General features: G+C 37.4%; 1 protein-coding gene across 3 annotated transcripts in view; it reads right to left on the reverse strand.

Moving 5' to 3' along the window:
* Window positions 1–21922, reverse strand: part of nrg2b (neuregulin 2b) — a gene marked incomplete at its 5' end in the record, with an annotated part of 73169 nt that overhangs the window by 40994 nt on the left and 10253 nt on the right. For 2 of the 3 annotated variants that reach the window (XM_084430113.1, XM_084430112.1), the window contains one exon: window positions 2674–2836. In XM_084430113.1, the coding sequence (XP_084286239.1) occupies window positions 2674–2836 (163 nt within the window). Of the gene's footprint in view, window positions 1–2673; window positions 2837–9358; window positions 9468–21922 lie in introns of those variants that run through there. The other variant, XM_084430114.1, reaches the window with a different exon arrangement.

The raw sequence follows: 21922 nt of genomic DNA on the forward strand, positions 1-21922 counted from the left end.
AACGATTGCGTCATAACCACGCGACTCTCTGTCGCACAGTAGAGAGATTACCGTATGGACAGGAGGAGAAGCTCGCGCGCAATCGGGGGGACGTGGAGGCAAAATGGCAAAGTAATTAATCAGAATACTTAGCAAAAGTTTCTCCTGCTCCAGCTCATGGACACCTCCTACTCACACTCTCCGTCTCTGCAAGTTTCAGAAGGGAATGATTCAGATTTCTCTCGGCACAGCTACTAGAAGACAGACGGGTTGCTCACGTCACATCTACGTCGTCAAGCTCAGTGTGAGTCTGCGCAGTACGCTCGACCATCAGGAAGTTAGTGCTTCTAATTGACTTCACTTGCCTCCGTTGAATCCAATGGGGTCGCTGTGTCCAGTTTATATACTGTCTATGATTTAAACCTGGCTAGTGTCTTCTGCTAGTTAGCGAAGCATTAAAGAGCTATCTCAACTGTTAAATAACATATTGGAGATTAAAATAATATCAGATTTGTCTAATTTTAAATAAACACAAAAAATAGAGATGAAAAATTAACTTAAGTAAGAAATGTACTTTTGCTATGGTTTAATAAATGTCTATGGATATCTTCCAAAAAAATAATAATTTTGGCGCAATTTTTTTGATATGGCAACTAGTAAATACACTAAGTTTCGTCATCCGAGCATGTGTGGAAGTATTTAAAACAAGTGTGTTACAACTAGCCCCGTGTTACGTTGTGCCCCGCGCTCCCCTACAACTTACCGAAAGGTATATATGCCTACATAATATCGATCAATCAGTGTTTTTCAGCCACGGAAAGAGGTCAATAAAACTAAAGGACAACAATTATGTCACAGAACGTTACATTTACCTCAGGAAAGCATTTTGCTAAATATGTGCACTATATTACATATTTATTATATTTTTAATTGTGTCATTACATAATTGTTATTATAATGAAAACCGCATTATATTTTATTTTATTTTATTTTTTTAACCTTTAATAATACCAGCTGATAGGGCTCTCTGTATGTTTACAGAATTATGTGAGATGTATTTTTTCGTAAGAAAAATGAACATGTAGGCTATCTACATGGGAGGGGGCGTGTCCACATGATGGGGGAGGAGAGAGAGAGTGAGCCAATCAGCAGTAGGGGGCGTGTCCACTCATGATGGGGGAGGAGAGAAAGAGAGAGTCAATCAGCAGTAGGGGGCGTGTCCACTCATGATGGGGGAGGAGAGAGAGAGTGAGCTAATCAGCAGTAGGGGACGTGTCCACTCATGATGGGGGAGGAGAGAGAGAGAGTGAGCCAATCAGCAGTAGGGGGCGTGTCCACTCATGATGGGGGAGGAGAGAGAGAGAGAGAGAGAGAGAGAGAGAGAGTCAAACAGCAGTAGGGGGCGTGTCCACTAAAGATGGCGGAGGAGAGAGAGAGCCAATCAGCAGTAGGGGGTGTGTCCACTCATGATGGCAGAGGAGAGAGAGAGTGAGCCAATCAGCAGTAGGGGGCGTGTCCACTCATGATGGGGGAGGAGAGAGTGAGCTAATCAGCAGTAGGGGGTGTGTCCACTCATGATGGGGGAGGAGAGAGAGAGTGAGCCAATCAGCAGTAGGGGGCGTGTCCACTCATGATGGGGGAGGAGAGAGAGAGCCAATCAGCAGTAGGGGGTGTGTCCACTCATGATGGCAGAGGAGAGAGAGAGTGAGCCAATCAGCAGTAGGGGGCGTGTCCACTCATGATGGGGGAGGAGAGAGTGAGCTAATCAGCAGTAGGGGGTGTGTCCACTCATGATGGGGGAGGAGAGAGAGTGAGCAAGAGGGAGATTTGAAGAAAGACTGTAGAAAGAGAGATGACTGAGAGACATTACAAAAGAGAAAAGGTCAGAGGAATATCACTGGAAAAAGAAAGGCTATGATCAGCTTTATAGGACCCGCGTTATTATTAGAAAAGCTTTTCAGCACTTAAGTGGGACGGCCTGGAAACGGACGCCGAGGTTGTGTTATTTCTGCTCCGTATTTACTCTTGTGTACTGTATGTTAATTCGTTCGTTCATCATCTTTGCTTTAATTTGCTTCGCTTCTGCTATGATAGAGAGGCATCCACTCTTGCATTGTGTGTTTGTGAATTTTGGGGGCAGAGCAATGAAGCGAGGGGTGTGTTTGTTTGGGTTGATTTAAAATTTCAACAGTGTTCATCAATGATTCTAAGAAATCACTGCACCTTTAATACCCAACTGCAATGTGCCGACAATATGCGAAAGTGCAAATAAGGAGGGATACATTTCTGTCTATTTCTCACACAAAGCTATTATATGATTGCGGGAGATTTGGATTATAGCGCGCAAGTTATTTGGACTAATTTAGAGCTCGGCAGCATTCTGTCACTATGCTTTCATTATTTGAAAAAGGGCAGTGTGAATATTCATCATAATTTCATAAAGAAACAAAATCATGCAGGTTTGGAACAACATAAGAGCGAGTAAATGATGAAAGAGTTTTCATTTTGAGTGAACTGCTCCTGTCTGCATCTCTCTCCCTTCTGAAAATCTCTGAGTCTATTTACAAACTGGGACAATCTTCTGCTCGAGTTGATGGGAGATGTATTTTTAATACCTCTGATGCCAAGAATAGTTCTGCCAACGTATGAGTGGTGTGTTTGCTTGTGCATCTGTGCGTGTTTGATGAGTCTTACTTATTGGATTTGATTTTGACGTCTTTCCTCTTGCGGAGCTGGCTGCCATCTTTGTACCAGTTGAAGGAGGGGCTCGGGTTGCCCACGGCTTCACACTTGAGTGTCAACTTTTTACCTTCCAGGAGCCACTGAGAATCCATGGGCTTCACCTTCGGAGCTGACGCTACAGATGGAAAAAACAGACAGAGAGTGAGTGGAAAAGAAAAGAAAAGCAGGTTTCCCCATAGGACAAAAAAAGCACGCTTTTTTCCCCTTTAATATCTCAGTCGTTTCTTGTAGACAGCAACGAGATGCTTCTGCTTTGATTTATGCTGATTTAAATATATCTAATGTCACGAAAAACCTCATTATCCTAAGGAATTCATGAGAAACATCTGAGACAAAAGCTTACATTAAACATGACTGAGAACTTCAGAAAGGAGCAAACTATGTGCAATAAAGCTTTCCTTGGGGTGGAGGTCAGATTGACTGAGGTGACATGGGGAGAAGAAAGAGATATTACTGGAGAAAGAAAAGAGAAGGGAGAGAGGAAAGAGGAGGGAAGAAGGAAGAAAGAGAGAAAGAAGGCATGACGGCTAAAAATGCAGAGAAACGTGTTGAGAGACAGACGCATACGGGAGGATGGAGAGAAGCATATAGAAGAGTGGGAAGAAGGAAAGTGAGAAACGAAAGAGATTAATGGGGCTCATCTTCCAGCAGTTTACCACGGTAAAGTAATCCATCTAGCAATGAGAAACAAGCCCAATATTGTGAGCCATGTTATAACTATGAGCAGTTATAAAAATACAGTACATTTAGTGCAGCAAATAATAATCACAGTTTACACACACACACACACACACACACACACACACACACACACACACACAATAATAACAATAATGCTGCTACAGAGTTTGTTTTATTCACGTAATTTTCTTTTATTGTAATTCTTATTATTCTCAAAAGTAATTCTTATAAGACTCATTACTAACAATATTTTTATTGTGGTGTAATTTTATAATACTGCATATATATTTATTATTTTTAAAATTTAAATTGTGTATAATAGTTTAGAATATGTTATTTATAATTTAAAGATATATATTTCATATCAAATATCACAATATATAATTATGTTTTATATTATTTAAAGATGTACAATATGTATGTAATATATAACATTAAATAATATGTATTTTATGTATCTTTAAATTATAAATATATTCTTCTAAAAAATAATATATTATTAAAATCGCACATATTATATATATATATATATATATATATATATATATATATATATATATATATATTATTTAAAGACAAATACCATGTAATACAATATATACTACATACTGTATATTTTATATATACTTATAATTCATTATAATGCACAATAATCTAAATGGTACTAATATTAGGTTTACATTTTTTATGTAAAATATTTAGTCATTTATTTCCTTAGATTTTGAGGTGAAATATTGTAAATAGAATCCTCATGAAATAAAGGACTTAAGTTACAGTTTTGGACTGAAAACAACATGGAATAGCCGACTGTTCACTGTTTAACTGAGCGTGGCTCCATCTGTGGTTTTCTCCTTCTCTCTCTCTTTTCAGAGCAATACTTCATTCTGTCACATCCAGTGAAATCACACCTTCTTGTCTCCAGATGCTTCTGACACACACACTCACACACAGACACACACACTTCCGCATACACAAACATACACTCCAAATCTTTAATACACACTTACACCTCTTGACTAAAACACATAATAATCCTTGTACAATTAATGCACATGTACAGAAGCACACACTTCTTATGTTTGACTTCTTATCACATGCCTGCACGTTGTAATTCCACTCGCGTGGACTCTGGAGTACGAGAGGAAACCTTTACATGTCCAAGAGAGACTCGGGTCTGATTGCTCTGTTAACAGAAACCCTATACTCCTGCTCACAGACAGCACAGTGAAAAACCTCATTCTGAGTCCATCCAATCAGCTTCACTCATCAATAACAGCCAATCTGCTGCCTCGGCAACTAATAATTCACCAGGAATCTACCACTACTTCCGTACACATCATTATTTTTTTAGAATTCATGTGCCTTTAATCAAAATAACTTCCCCTTCCTCTCGCAGCGACATGTCACGTTTACTGGCGTGAGGGCGGGGCAACCTGTCACTCACATGAGATCCACCAATAGCAAACCACAACGGTCCAATCAATTCTCCATGGACAAAATCAAGTCCCGCCCATTGTTTCACTCGGATATACGTCACAATGGGGAAGAAAAGATGAACGCAACTTCTGTTTCATGCCAAACTTGAAAACTAAAACTATTAAAATGAATTGAAATAAAGCTGAAATAAAATAAGTATTAGATTAGAAGCTTAAACTAAAAAAACTTGTAATTAACAAAAATTACAAATATTTCCTTGTCAACTAACGTATAGCCTAGTTTAAGTTGAAATTACTAAAAATAAAATATATGAAATATATATAAATTAAAGAAATCTTCAAAAAAACAAAAGGACAACAAAATCATTCAAATTTAACTAAAAAGAAAAATAGCTAATTCAATGTATTAATAAATACTACAATAATATATAAAAAATAGTAAAATAACACTGCTCTGTGGCAATACCAAAATATTTAGTTTGAGTATCCCAATAAGTGCATTAAGTAAGAAAAATGCTTGACTTTGTTAGAATATCTGAGGAAAGGATATGGTTATTTTCTCTTTTCCAGTGTACATGTGACTGGAAAAGACCCCAACCAGACTCAAACTTACCAGAGCATGTGCACTACCCATCAATCCCAGACGACAGGCACTGTATATCAGGAGTTTCTTTTTTATAAATCACTAAACTATCAGCAACCCAAAGTGGAAGTATTGGGGACAAATGTCCAAAAGAAGAAAGAATAAGAGGCGTTTCATGTTCATCATGGAGTTGATTTCTGCTTGATCAGTAAATCCGAGTATAAACACAAAGGCACGCACGCACACACTGATAACGGTGACAGCTCACATGAAAGATTGTCTTTTCCTCTCTCGGCCCAACGCTCTTTCTACTCGCTTTGATAGTCCTGGAAGTCTTTTATTAGAAATAGTATTTCCGTCCCTCGTTCCGCTCTCTCTTCCTTCTTCCACAGAAACAAGGCCCAAGAGATGAAACTGACTGTCTGTCTACAACAAGATCAGACCTCTTTCTGCAAATATTAAGGGAAAAGAGCTGTCTCTCCCTTTCAAAACTTTAACTTATCAAGCATGTGAACTTATAATCAAAATTGGGGGATCCAGACGTTAAAGTTTATAATCTGAAACACACTGATCAAGCACAAGTTTTCTTTTTTAAGAAGTCTCTTATGCTGAACAAGGCTGCATTTATTTATTCAAAAACAGTAATATTATGAAACATATCAAATTTTACATTTTCAGCATCATTACTCCAGTCTTCAGTGTCACATGATCCCTGCTCAGGAAAAATTGTCGCGCTGCCCTATTTTTTTGCGGAAACTGGGATCCATTCTATCAGGATCCTTTGATGAATAGAAAGTTCAAAAGAACAGCATTTATTTGAAATAGAGATCTTTTGTAACATTTTAAATGTTTTTATTGTCATTTATTAGCTTTTGATTGATTTAACGCATCTATGCTAAATAGAAGTAGTGTTTTTTCTAAATGCAATGCGATTGTTTTATTTGATGTAACAAATGTCAGTGAATCACAAAGACAGCAACAGCCAACTAAAGAAAAGATTATTATTATCAATCAAAATGAAATTTTCAATGACCAATTCTTAAAAAAAAACCATCCTTCTTTAGTTGAACATCAAAGTTTGTCTAGGGAACTAGTAGGAACAAAAATATATAGGCTACTTTTAATGAAATAATAGCTTTGGAAAAATGCCTGACACAAGGCTAATGTAAGAGTCTAACATCACCAAGACATCAGTGTGTGTGTATGCGTGTGTGTGTGTGAATGTAAAGCTGCACAAGGTTGCAGTTGTGCATGAATGCTTTTGCTCAAATCAGCATTTTCTGATGGAGTTTTATCACCGACCACCCCTCTCTCTTTCTCCTTCAAGGTTAAAATGTACATCTGTCCAACGGAGCACGCACACACACCATCACACACACATATTATAAAGCAGAACACTGTGAAAAGAAGCTGAATGAAGCCCAGACGCTCATATGACACGGCACAGAACAACATTAACACTCATTAACACTTGCATGGAGGAGCATCTGTTATATTACACAAAGCCTTCACACACTTTCTATTCATCAAACATGTATCACACAAATGTTAAGATGCACAACTGTTTTCAACATTGATAATAATAAGAGATGTTTTTTTTATTTTTTATTAGAATGATTTCTGAAGGATCATGTGACACTGAAGACTGGAGTAATGATGGTGAAAATTCAGCTTTGATTACAGGAATAAAGTACATTTTAAAGCACATTACAATAGTTATTTGAAATTGTAATAATATTTCTCAATATTACAGTTTTTTCTGTATTTTTGCAGCCTTAGTGAGTATAATAAACGTACAGTATAAGAACCGACAACTAACCGACTCATTCTAAGCTGTCACCGTTAACCATCACATAACCGCATCTCTCTTCCAGAAGACTTAGCTGGAAAGATACCAGAAAAGACACTTCAGATTTTTATTAAAAACAAACCCATTGGGACGAAGCAGCGACTGTTAAACTTGTCCAGCAGTGGAGGAAGAAATCTGAATCTGAAAACAAAACTGATGTTGCAATAAGACACAAAATGTGATATAAAACACAGCACTATCCACTGGGACGTTCGATAGAAAGCCAACAGTTACAGATAAATAAATCCTTTGTCGAAGGAAGAAAAATACATAAACTTTTAAAGAAATAAAGCAAAAAAAAAACAGTTTATGGATGGAGAAAGATTTATGAAATAATTATAAATGGGTGGATGAGCCAAATCCGATGTTGCAATGTGAAACTCAACGTGATAAGAAAAAAAGCCCCGTCCGCTGGGACGCACGACCCTATTCATACCATAATCGGAAGAAATATCTTAATGTCTGCATGAACAATTGCGCTTTCCAGAAAATGTCAGAAAACAAAACACATGAAAAAAATATAATCACAAATGAGATCTCTCATATTGCTCTACAGTTTCTCAGAGACGGCTCTCAGATTTTCTCCTGACAGAAGACATTAGTCGCTTGTCTCATCTAGAGTTCCAGAAGAGATATCAAGAAGCTTTTTCAAATTAGCTCAAATTTGCCAAAAGATAGCCAAGTCAGAGATCTCAATATGAACTCAAACATTTCTTTTTATAGCTCTATACTCTTACTTTATGACATCGCTCTATAGAAACTTGATTCTCATTGGTCAAATATTTCTGAATAATGACAGACTTCAGTGTATAATTCTGTTCTGTTTCTTTACGGTTTCTACAAGTGAGCTAATACAATAATTTCCATTCAGATCAGTATTTGATGCCCTTGTTTTTACTTATTTATTTGTAAAACTGTCTCTTATTGTTTTTATTTTGCTTCAATAATCATCTTAACTGTATATTATCTCATAAATATCAATGATCATCTCATTTGAACCTTTTTAACCTATGGTAGTTCAGAGAAAATGTCAGTTGATACATTTCACTGCCGTTCAAACGTTTGGGGTCAGTAAGATTAAAAAAAATATATATATATATATATACTTTTAATTAATCAAGCATTAATCAAAAGAGAAAATGCTGTTTTTAAACTTTTTATTAGTATTCATTAAAGAATCTTGAAACAATGCATCATGATTTCCACAGGAATATGAAGCAGAGCAACTGTTTTCAACATTGATAATAATAAGAAAGCATCAAATCAGCATATTAGAATGATTTCTGAAGGATCATGTGACAATGAAGACTGGAGTAAATGCTGAAAATTCAGCTTTGATCAAAGGAATGAACTACATTTTAAAATATATTAACATAGAAAAAAAGTTATTTTAAATTGTAATAATATTTCACAATATTACTGTTTTTACTGTGTTTTTGATCAAATAAATGCAGTTGAGCAGAAGAGACGTGTAAATAAAACAGAACTCCATTAATGCAAGAAAAATCTCTCTGGGATGTAACTTTTCCCTGCATGGGAACAAACTTATAGTGCAAAACGGCAGAATGTCTCAGCGAAACGCAGAGCTTGTGATAGAAAGTTTCCACAGTTCTCTGGAAACAAGGTCAAATTTAACATGCTTTAGACGGCTTGCAGTTTTCAGTTCAGCTTTACGCCAGAGCTCAGATATCCCACGCCTTTACTCTTTCCTTCACACACACAAACACACGCCGCTCATTCTCCACAGCTTAATCGCAGCACTTGCACACTACAAAAAAAAATCATTTTCTCAATCAGCATTTCAGAAGTGTTTTCCAGTAAAAATATCGAAACTTTTTTTACCCGGGAAATGTCCCCGAGAAGCAAACCTGCGTAAGACTTTCAGAGAATCAATCTTGAATTAAGTGTTTTTGTCTTACCCCACTGGCAACTTTTGTCTTATCTTGCGCATAAATCTAATGAAATATATGCTTAAAATACTTTAGCTTTAAATATTAGATTACTTTGCATGATTAGATATGTTTACTGTAAATCAAAACAGCACAACTGATTAATAAAAAGATTTTTTTGCAGTGCACGACATCTCACCCCTCTTTTTCCCCTCCCGTGGTCCATCTTTCCTTCTCCTGTCACTCTTTCTCCTTTGCTGCTCTTTCTCTCTCATCCTCCTGCAGTTGCGGTAGCTGATCTCCCTCATGCTGAGACAGGATTATGAAGAGTAAGCTATGAAGACAGGACGTGTGTGTGTGTGTGTGTGTGTGTGTTTCCACACTATAACTGTGTAGGACAGTCCCACCCCTCATCACACTCAGCAGGGATACACCTACTGATAGGTGGGGAGTGTTGGGAAATTTTTGGAAAGAAGAGAAACAAGTTACGAGCTCACAAGAGAGGACAGAGTACAGAGAGACAAACAGAAAGAAACAAAAGATCCAAGCTGGGGAGAGAGCGTATGTTGTGTAGACATGGGAACATGGATGAGAAGAGATAATTAGAGGCTCCATTAAGTATATCTGGGACTCGTGGGAGAGCAGGAGATAAAACCAGCCATAGATGAATCTGGATCAGAGTCTAAACAAAATTGTTGAATACAATGGAAATGAAATACAAAGGAAAAACTAAGCAATAGAATCAAATTAGATGAATTTACAGCAAAAAAAAGATATATATATATTTTTAAATTGAACATTTTGAAAGGTTTTCTATTACATCAGTCGGATTTTTTTTCGTTGAAAGAAATTAATACTTTTATTTAGTAAGGAAGGATGTATGAAATTGATCAAAAGACATTTATAATGTTAGAATGTAACAAGTTTCAAAAGATTCATATTTCAAATAAATGCTGCTCTTTTGAACTTTATATTCATCAAAGAATCCTGAAAAAAACAAATGTCACGGTTTCCACAAAAATATGAAGCAGCACATCTGTTTTCAGCATTGATAATAATAATAAGAAATGTTTCTTAAACATCAAATCAGCATATTAGAATGATTTTTGAAGGATCATGTGACACTGAAGACTGGAGTAAGTGCTGAAAATTCATCTTTGACATCACGGGAATAAATTACATTTCAAAATATATTACAATAGAAGTTGTATACAATTATAATAATATTTCACAATATTAAAAGCAGCCTTGGTGAGCATAAGATACTTCTTTCAAAAACATTTAACTGTTAAGTATACTTTTTAATGGATCAAAACTCCCTACATTGGATTTATTTAAGTTAATCCGCCAAGAACAGTAGTCTCACTTTAAAAGGACAATTTACAACTTTAAAGGCTAATTTGTCATCACATTTCTACTTTTAAACTCTCTGCTGTATTTAACCCTTAGACTTCCATTAGCTGCATTACTGCAGAATAAATTGTCCCTCACTCAGTTTGTAAAAACAAAGAAAAATGTAAAAATGTGTAATTGACAGCCACAGATGTTGCCAATAGAGCTTAATTTGTTTTTAACCTAAAGCATTCCTTTAATTGGGTTTCATCTAGAGTTAATGACAAAAAAACAAACAAGATTTACGTTTTTCGTGTACAGACGACAACCTTGTCAAAACAATTCTCGTTCACACGGATCCTCGAAAATGACTAAAAACGCTGTATTCTGCTGCCAGGGCAGTAGTTGGCGATGTCACTTTGTAAAGAAACACTACATGCCTATAGACTGAGGCCTAGTCCACATGGACACGGGTATTTTTATAACCAGAGTTTTTCCTCCTGCGTTTAAAAAAAAATCCCGTCCACACATGCTCGGTTTACGACTACATGAAAACGCAAAAACACACTATCAAGCGCTGTCAAGAGCATGCCACACTAGCAGGCGGCGATATAACCCTAATCGTAAAGCCACGTTGGCCAATCAGAAGCCGCGGATAACGGCGCACACTCTGACGTCGCAAGGTAAAAACCCCGGTTTTACCGTCTACACGACAACACTGCAACCGGCGTTTCTAAAAATCCTCACCCTGGCAGGGGTTTTCAAAAATGTTCGCTTTCAGTGACCTGATACTGCGTTTCCGTGTGGACGAACGGCCGAACCGCGTAAAAAAAGTCACGGTTATAAAAATACACGTGTCCGTGTGGACAAGGCCTGATAGTCACCACAAATTCCTGTTTTTGTAGTTTAAAGAAGACTTGACAAAAACTTGCACTATGAAACCAGTTTTTAAAAGTTTGCGTTTTCAGGACGTTTTCCTGATACGCCATTGTCGTGTTACTAAATGGCCAAAACGCATAAAAAAGTTTTCCATTTTTAGTTAGTAAAGTAAAAAAAACACACAATATTGTGTAAACAGCCCCTAAAAACCACATAAAACAAGCCACTATGTAAAGCTATGTTAACTGTATTTACAAGCAGGGACTGACGCAAACTTAAAAGAGTTGTGTAAATCCTCACATAGTCTCCAGTGCGTTCATCTGGCAGATCCTAACAGGGCCGCGGTCAGGACAGGCAGGTGAGCGGTGCTGTGTTAACCTGGAGTGTGCAGAGGTCACTCATGTACATCTGTTAAAAAAGTGCCCTATCCTCTGTAACCCTTAAACGACCTTGCAGAGACACATCTGTGATCTCATCTCCACTGCAGTCCTCATTACGACCCTGAGTATCTGCAATTTAGCTATCAATTTACATTAGTGTCTCATTGCCTATATCTCTCTCTCTCTTTCTTCCACAAAAGATCCAAACTATAAGGATGGGAGTAGTTGACTAGCTCGTCCAGAGAGTCTATTTAGCTTTAACATTTAGCAACGGTGCTTTAAAGGGGTGGTATAATGCCCCTTTTTACAATATGTAAAGTAAATCTCTGTTGTCCCTAGAGTGTGTATGTCAAGTTTTAGCTCAAAATACCCCACAGATAATTTTTTACACCATGTTAAAGTTGTCCCTTTTTGAGGGTCAGTAAAAAACGCATTGTTTCCGTGTGTGTCCCTTTAAATGCAAATGAGCTGCTGCTCCCGGCACAGAGGGCGGAGCTTCAAGAGCTTGCGTGTTAGCAGCTCTGATTACCTCACGCAGACAAGCACTGAAATGTCAGAAACTGTTCTGCCTTTTATGTTTAAACTGGAGTCGGACAATGATGGAGAGACTCAAGAAGAAGTGACAACATGTAGAATGCAACAGGACGCTTCTGAATGGTTAGTTGATGAATTTATGTTGCTGATGTGGAGTTAACTATCTTCAAGTCTCTGATTAGCATATTCTGTCATGATAATCTAGAAAATCGCTCGTGTGGGAACTGTTGTCTACAGTGTGACATGCTATTGCATTTGTGTTACGTACTGTATTGCATTTGAAAAGACGAATGCGACAGCTTGAGCAGACTCACAAATGTGCTCGACTACAACAGCTCTTCCTCTTCTCAACATGGACTGCGTGTTCCCGGGGGCGGGGTTTATGTAAATTCTAGTGATGTCACTAATCCGGAAGGAATGTCATGTAGTCCCTTCCAGCGTTTTGTTGTAGTCCTTTGAACTTTGAGCATTGTAACTTTGCAGATGTTGTTTATGCTCAAACAGCAACATTACACACTAACTAAAGTTAGAAAGGGGAAATCATAATCAAACACCCCTTTAAAGGGCTTTGAATTTCAAGATGCAACTTCTCTATGCATCTCTAAATGCATCTCTAAATTCATCCCCTTCAAAGTGGCTCACCTCTAAATTCATCTCTAAAAGATGTGAGTTTTTGTAACAAAATCACCTTTTTTATAATAAAATCCAAGAAATTCACTGTCAGACAACATAACATAAAATATCTAATAAACAAGATACATTTACTTGAGCAGCAACACTGCATGAGATATTAAGACTTGTTTCAGATAAATTATCTTTAAAGGGGCTATATGAAAGAATTGTCATGTATTAATCACTTTTTTATCACCAATGTGTGAACAGCTCGTATTGAAACGAGACCTTCCCCAACTTCCTAGGTTGTTTATGAAAGAGACTGACTTTTATGTGATGTTTTTTTGCCAGGAAAATCAAAAGGATGTGACGTTTACGCGCGCTCCCGAGAGCCTCTCTTCTGTCCTATGAAAGCGTGCACCACATATTTACATATTACACATCTAAACGTCGCTCTCAGCAGCGTAGACGGCATCTGGATGTTCGTTCATACCGCTGCAAATGTGTTTCCAACTTCTTTTTTCTTCTAAGCTAAGAATGAAAAAGAACTTTGTCGTGAGTATTTTAGGGTGTTGAATCACGCTCAGTCTCTTGTACGTTATGTGTGCACGAGTGCGAGCGCGAGCAATATGTTGCTAGCTGCAGTTCACTTAACGGCCACCTGTGTCACTAAAAACATGGGTTTCTGAATTCTACAAATAGCCCCTTTAATATGAGCATATTATACTTTTTACTTGTATTAAAAACTTACACTCTGAAAACAAGTCTTAATATATTATATTTTTTGATATTTTAATTGAAAAACATGTCATGTTTTTAAGAAAACAGTTCACTTTTAAAAATTTGCTTCAAGACACGTGTTCTGTTCCACTATATGTTGATCTTCAACCTCAAGGTTGTCAAACTAAATATTAAAGGCATACTATGCAGTTTCCGTTTTTGTCAAACAGCGACCCCTAGAGTCGCTGTGGAGTATTTGTGTTTAACGTTACTGTCGTAAATACCACTCTCGCTTTCTTTTCCTTGACTCTTCCGACCACGCTTTCTTCATCAACTCTGCCCTGATTCACGTCAGAAATGCGTGCTAGTGTCTTCCATAGAGGCCGCTTCATATGTTGTTGATGTACGTGACGTCGTGCTGTAAAGCAAGTCGTGATTCTCGGAAGATTGGTCGGGGCGCCACCTCTCAAACTTGCATTGCTGGTTTTGCAAGATCTCTGAGGTGGGACAGGCCAAAATCATCATTTTAAAGGGATTCATTTGATGTGTTAAGACTTTACTCTTCGGTTAACTTTATTTAGATAATAGTTTATTTAACATGCTACACAAAAGAAACAAGACACAACTTTGCACATCACCAGTACTGCTACCCGGACCGGTACACATCTAAACATAACGTAACTCACTACTGCTGTGAAAACCAGCAATACACTAAACATTTTTGAGTATTCACACTGTTTTTCTTCTTCCAAGATTTGAGAAACACAGTGATGGTGGCAGTGGCCAAGTGCGATCTTTGTTTCTACATATGCGATATAGTGAGTTGTTTAGATTTTCACTCTTTCTATAACCGGAATAGCTTCTGTCTCCTGAGACCCTCTTTCTCTCTCCCTCCTTCAATCTAGGAAGAAAAGACCTGGGCCATACTGACACTAATACTTTGGATGAAGTGAAACTCACCCAAGTGTGCATGCAAGCGTGTACACACACACACACACACACTTAATTGACATACACACTCATTCTCTCAGAGGAAACAGAAAAAAGAGGATGAACAGTGAGCTTGATAAGAGTAACATGAAAGCTTGTCTGAGACACGCCTGAAAGAGCAGCAGTAAAGAGCTAATATCTGGTGTGTGTGTGTGTGTGTGTGAGAGAGAGAGAGAGAGAGAGAGAGAGAGAGAAAGAGAGAGAGAGAGAGAGAGAGTGTGTGTGTGTGTGTGTGTGTGTGTGTGTGTGTGTGTGTGTGTGTGTGTGTGTGTGTGTGTGTGTGTGTGTGTGTGTGTGTGTGTGTGTGTGTGAAAGTTTAGGGTCAAGTCTACAACACAGCCTTTCTGTCAACTGCATTTATGAAAGAATGACAGTGGCTACAGAGAGAAAATAAAGAGAAAACGAGAACAAGCAACAGAAATTTTATTTTTACATTTTAAGACAATGGGTGCTTGTTAGATGGTCTCCTACTAGTTGAACACAAACCTCCAAGTTTCTATGTCCTCTATTGTGAAATATTATTACAATTTAAAATATCGGTTTTCTATTTAATATATTTTGCAATGTAATGTATTCCTGTGATGTCAAAGCTGAATTTTCAGCATCATTACTCCAGTCTTCAGTGTCACATGATCCTTCAGAAATCATTCTAATATGCTGATTTGCTGCTCTTTAAGAAACATTATGTTGAAAACAGTTGTGCTGCTTAATATTTTTGTTTAAAATATGGTAAATTTTACCAGGATACTTTGATGAATATAAAGTAAAAAAAACAGCATTTATTTGAAATAGAAACCTTTTGTAATAGTCAATGTCAATGGCTTTGAACTGTCCCTTTAAACGTGCCTTTAAATACACAAGCATTTATCTTAATAAGGTATTAATGGTAATAACAATTTATCTTAATAAAGACAGCACAGACTTATATATTGATTTATATACAGTTAAACATTTTTTTTTTTTTTGCATTTACATAAATTATTTGCAGTAGTTCACTTCTCGGACAAATTTTGTCCCACCAGAAATGACCACATATCATCAGGTTCACTTGCAGTCCCTCACACACATAAGCTCGACACATGGCCATACGTGACTTGGGTGCAGTGTGTGACTTAGGGTCCAGCTCTCTGTGACACTTGTGTGTGAGTGAGTGAGAGAGAGAGACAGACTGTCAGACAGACAACAGACCAGAATGAATGTGCACAATGATACTGACAGCCAAAAGAGGGCATCTCTCTCTCTCTCTCTCTCTCTCTCCCTCCCTCCCTCACTTTTTCCATCTGTTTGTGTCAGAGGGAATCTGTAGCTATTAGTTTAAAAGGGGAAAAAAAACACTAGATGACAAATCTTGCAAGAAAGAGTTAAACTGTAGTGGAAGTTGAATTTATTCAGCTAAACATGCACAATTAAAATGTATGTCTAAACCACTGATGACTGTTTTGCATGACTTTATGAAACAGATGACATGGTTAAGATGTCCAAGAATCGCAAACAGATTCTGATTCACACTAGCAGAGAGCTCACTTTAAAACCAAAGGTAATGTTAAATGCACATACAATACACATCCTTAGACAGATTGGATAGGACCGCAAAGGAAGCCCACAGAGAAAGAGAAACAGACAGCATTAAGACACGAGAAACCACAGACTGCTATTATGTGTCAGAGAGAGAGAGAGAGAGAGAGAGAGAGAGAGAGAGGCTGGCCTAATAAGTTGGCTTAAGAAAATTCCACCAAATAGAGAGAACATACTGGAAAAAGAAAATCATTGCTCATGCTTACATAATATCACATACAAGAGTAAAAAAAAAGAAAAAGAAATGTACTATTTATCACATTTTTAAACTGTCTGGTAGTGTTTGTAACGCCACATTGCCAAATAGTAATTAAAAAAATGGAAAAGGAAATAAATTGTGACCAGTTGCATCCCCTAAAATATATATACTATGCCTTATAAATTCATACTGTTTTACCCAAAGTTGATCAAATACCCATATACTGTATATTTCTAATTTAATATATAAATATATATATGTACAGTATATATATATTAAATATATGTATGGTATTAATAATGAGAAAATATTACAAACACACATTTTTGTTTCATGGCTTTCTTATCACATGACATCAAAATGTGTTCATATTGATATGCCGGACAAATGCTTTATACACGTGTGTGTGTGTGTGTGTGTGTGTGTGTGTGTGTGTGTGTGTGTGTGTGTGTGTGTGTGTGTGTGTGTACTCAATATTTGATCAGACTGAAAGCAGTTTCACAAATACATACTGTGATCATATACTGAGTACATATATATATATATATATATATATATATATATATATATATATATATATACTGTATATATTTTTGGTGAAGCTGCATGCATCAAATACTGAGTCATGACAGGGATATTTGAAAATGTTGGCCATTATCACTTAGTATTAGTTTAGTCATCACGACACTCTCGAGTGTAAATTCAAGCTGAGAGCATTGCATTGTGGGATACAATATTCCACACAGTGTGTTTCTGGTTGTACAGTGTATACTGCACGTTTTGGCAAAATGAATATGTCACACTGTGTACATGTTGCAAACTGTAAAAACAGAATAAGTAGATTGGCAGTGTGCCATTCAGAACATGCCCATTGACTGTAGAGTCTTGAAATGACTCTTAACCGCTGATCTCTCCACCTACAGTGTTTGGGAGAGCACTACATGTGCCCTCTCACTGTCAGGTGGGAACTGAAAGCACATCAAGCCTGTGCATTTATGGTGATTTGGAAATTCACATTCATGACAGCAGAGGTAAAAAGTAGGTTTTAAGAAGAGAGTTATGCTTGCACACCCATACAAAACTTGCCACTAAGGTATTCAAGGTGGTTGCCAGGGAGGTGATATGCAGTTGCTAGGGTGTTCTGGGTGGTTGCTAGAGCGTTGCTAGGTGGTCCAAGTCAAAACAACCCACTTAAGTTTCTATGGCATTCTGGCCTCTACTTCAGGGCAAGTGTGTGAGGGTTTTTTTCACTCGGTTATATCATGCACAAAATCTACCTAACCCTTTTTAGGTGATTAGTTTGCAGATAAACTTTAGCCATTTTTGTCTCATTTAATGCAGATTACAACAAAAACCCTGTTCCATGTAAGCATCTTGTGTTCAACAACACACTTTACTAACTGATCAGAACATCCAACCGTAAATTGCTCTGAAATGACTTTGTCTGGAACACTAATATTTTGCCATTTAAAAGGACCAACACTAAAGTAAGTTAGCTGGGAAAATAATTATTTTTGGCAGCCTCTGGGACATGCAGGCACATATGAAAATAAACCACTCCATGTGAGAGCTGCAGCGCCATGACAGGGTTTATTTTCCAGCCTGTCACAGTTCATTCCTCACAAGGGGAATGCTGGAAATTGGGAATATAACATTTTGAATATTAAACTGGGGCATGGTGCATCATACATATGAGTGAATTGGTTATGCAATTCCTATGATTTTGCCAACGTGTGTTGTTCCTGGAACAATATTCCTGTCAAGGTCCGTCAGTAACACTATCTCAATCTCAAAGAAATTATAGTTACATTTAAAAAAAAAAAAAAGAAGCAGTTTTTGTTATACAGATTTACTATATACACTAAACACTTTAAAAAAATGCTGGGTTGTTTCAACCCATGTTTGGGTCAAATACGGACAAACCCAACCAAGGGTTTACATTTTTAAATTCAAATTTAAACCCAACGGTTCCGTTTGTCCATGTTTGACCCAAACATGGGTTGAAACAACCCATCATTTTTTAGAGTGTACATGAGTGTACTGTATGTATGCAGATAAAGTTGGACATAATATATAGCCAACTTTGCATAGACAGCTGTGTGATAATACAGTTTAAATACATACAGAAGATGCTGCATGATGTGTGATGTGATAGTAGGATAACTCAGCCCTACTGGAACCGAACACACACCACCAGCCAATCAGATCGTCCGATCTCCTCCAGCCTTCCATCAAGGGTTGCGCTCTCAAGGTCAGCTGACTAGCTCTTTTCCCTTACACCCACACACACTTACTCTTTCATTCTCACATAAGTCCTCTCTCGCTCCATCTTTCACACACTTCTCTCCCCTCCCCCCGACTTGGTTCTTGCCCTCCAGAAGCGAACGGATCGCTCATATCTGCTTTAACAAGTGCTGTTATTCAGCACGAGCAATTTGTAGCAAAGCACTCAAATCAAACGCCGTAACACCGACCTGCCTGACCACACACACAAGCGCGCGCACACACACACACACAGACACACACAAGCACACACACACACACACACAAGCATATCATATATAAATATCATTGTCATAGTTTGTGTTTGCACACAGTGCAAGACACATTTGGTCTGTTTATTATTATTATGAGACTGCAGATTTCCATTTTTGTGTAAGACAGAAACACCTCTATCTGTGTGTGAGATCAGTGTGATATCTGCAGCACGCAGCTGTCACCATGGTAACCACTCTAGAGAAAGAGAGAGAGAGAGAGATGGGCGAGAGACATAGACAGAATAATTACACAATTAAACAATTAAAGCAGCAGCTAAAACGTTCTCCAGTGGACGCTGGTACTGCAGCTCCATCCGTCCCACAGTTAAAAGGAACAATGAGTGAAACGGTGACCTTTGACACGTACATCGCTCCGCTGAGCAGCTTTCTGCTCTCTCCGTGTCTCCTGTCACCTCTCCAGGGTGGAGGAAATAAGAGTTCACTACTCGATAGCACCGGCAGCACACAATTTCACTCAAGAGCCATTCTGACTGTGAGTTTAAACACACACATATACACACACCTGATTCATTAGTGTTACAAAATCCATCACTATATTTGTACTATTTCCAATTTTACCTATTTTACTTATCTGAGCTATAAATAATAGAATTCATATTTTCTCATTTTATTTGTCTTATCTTATCATTTTAGTGTAGAATGAGTAAAGCTGTGTGTTGTTAGGAAGACAAAAGTTACATTTTTAGGCTGCTCTGCCTCAGCTGTCTAACGGTGCTCATCAATGTCAAAATGATCGAGATGGCCAATCAAATCAAAGAAGGCGGGTCTTACTGTCACTGTCACAAAGCAACAAGAGCTTGTGGAAAGATGTAAGTAGATGTAATAGATAACCGTTTTATGATAGAAATGTTCAGCATCGACAGTAATAGATTAGTTGCAAACTACTCAACTTATTACGAAATTTTGAATTGCAAATATGAGATCATGATTCATGTAATTCATAAATGAATGTGAAGAGACAAGAAACGTTTGCATTTTCGAAATATTAGACATACGAATCAAATAGTTTAGATTGATTACTTCATAACTACAATTAGACCTAGAACTTATTTTACCACTTTTATTTATTTATTCCCTTAAATACCTTTTAATCCTTAAATAATTTAATTCCATCATTATCATTATTATTTATTGAATAATAAATAATAAAGTCTTACTGTTGTTTGGACAACCACATCTTGTTTTCTAACATTAACAAAATTCAGAAAAATTAAAAAATTGTTACCACAGGAATTTAATGCTAACAATAAATGTTCCAGGAATAATAGCAAATGATATGAAATTTGAAAAAGAAGTGAGCTTGACCAACAAAATTGGGTGCCGACGGTCTTTCAATCCACCCAAACTCACATCCAGGTCTTAGATTTACAGTTAGTTTCTTATTGAATATCCTGTTTCACTATATAATGTGTCAACCAAGGCTGCATTTATTTGATTAATAAATACACCAAAAACAAGAATATTTTAAAATATTATTATTTTCTCTTTGAATCTATTGTAAAATGTAATTTATTCATTTGATGCCAGGCTGAATTTTCAGCATCATTACTCCAGTCTTCAGTGTCACATGATCCTTCAGAAATCATTCTAATATGCTGATTTGCTGCTCAAGAAACATTTCTTATTATCAATGTCAAAAATGGTAATTTTATGAATAGAAAGTTCAAAAGAACAGCATTTATTTGAAACAAAAATCTTTTGTAAAATTATAAATGTATTTACTGTCACTTTTGATCAATTTAATGCATTCTTGCTGAATAAAAATTTCCACAAAAGAAAAAACCTTACTGAAGAAAAGAAGAACGAACCCCTCATGACTTTACTATTATTTTACAGTAGTAAGTACAGGTTCATGTAGTAACTGTGGTGTTTTGGTGGAAACTATAGGACCTATTTTTGTAAGGTACTGTAAGATGAGGTTGCAGCGTGTGCTTTACACATGGGATCTATACTCCATAACATATGGAGTCCCAATGGAGCCCGCAGAGGAAAACCAGCTGCTAATTAAAACAAAAAAAGAAAGAAAAAGTTGACACAGCAGGTCTCTCTGAGCCAAACGAGAAGAGCTTACACTAGCATCACCTCCACATAAGCACCCCATCACAGCATATTAACACTACCTGAGTTTAAGATTGGCAAAGACACTCACGCAAACTATGTTTTACATCCTCTCAATCACATGAACACAAATGCAAACTATGCATTTCGAAATATGTCAGACAATGTGCATTTCTATGTGTTGAATGGTTTTCACTTCAGTTCAACTACTGTTGTGCCGAATAAATAGTTAAACAGCAGAGAGCAAGTTAGCAAGTAAGTCGATATGTTTTATAGCTAGGTATTTGAATAACAACACATTTGGCTTAATGGCACTAGCGTTGACAGGTCTGTGCAACAAAAGTAGGTCAAAAATAGCCCAATGCGATTTTCTCCATTGGGTGGCCGAACTCTCCACTGAATTGGGCGGGAGGGGGCTGTTTGGGGGTCTTGGAGCACCAAAATCGCACTGGGGTGGATATCAACCCACGGGCACAACTTAAAAGTAGCCCAATTGACCGTTCGCAAAGGGGGCGGCCCTTTAGTTACTGTTCCTATGTCCAACAAGCCACGCCGCTCCCACGCCACACCATGTTCTCACAGTGAAAAATACATCGAGGAGCAGAGAGGACACTGACAACACGCTGACAGACAGGACAGACCAGGTTACTTCTGATATGATTCAAATGTGGTCATTTTTTTTACGAAATTTAAACAATAAATACCGTTTTGTGGCTCTTTAATGTGTCTGACAGACCGCTGTAGAGCCTCAGTTAAAGCTGCTCGTGAACCAATCATCTCTTCCTTCTTGTTAATTTACAGCATTAAATAAACATGAATGAACATCAGAAGGAATGTTGTTTTAACCACGGAAAGACGTCAGTAAACTCCATTTTTCAAGTTCAAATGCACCAACGTTAATCTATTAACTCTCCTGTCTGCTTTAT

Source organism: Rutilus rutilus (genome assembly GCF_951802725.1).
Source record: "Rutilus rutilus genome assembly, chromosome: 14".
NCBI lineage: Eukaryota > Metazoa > Chordata > Actinopteri > Cypriniformes > Leuciscidae > Rutilus > Rutilus rutilus.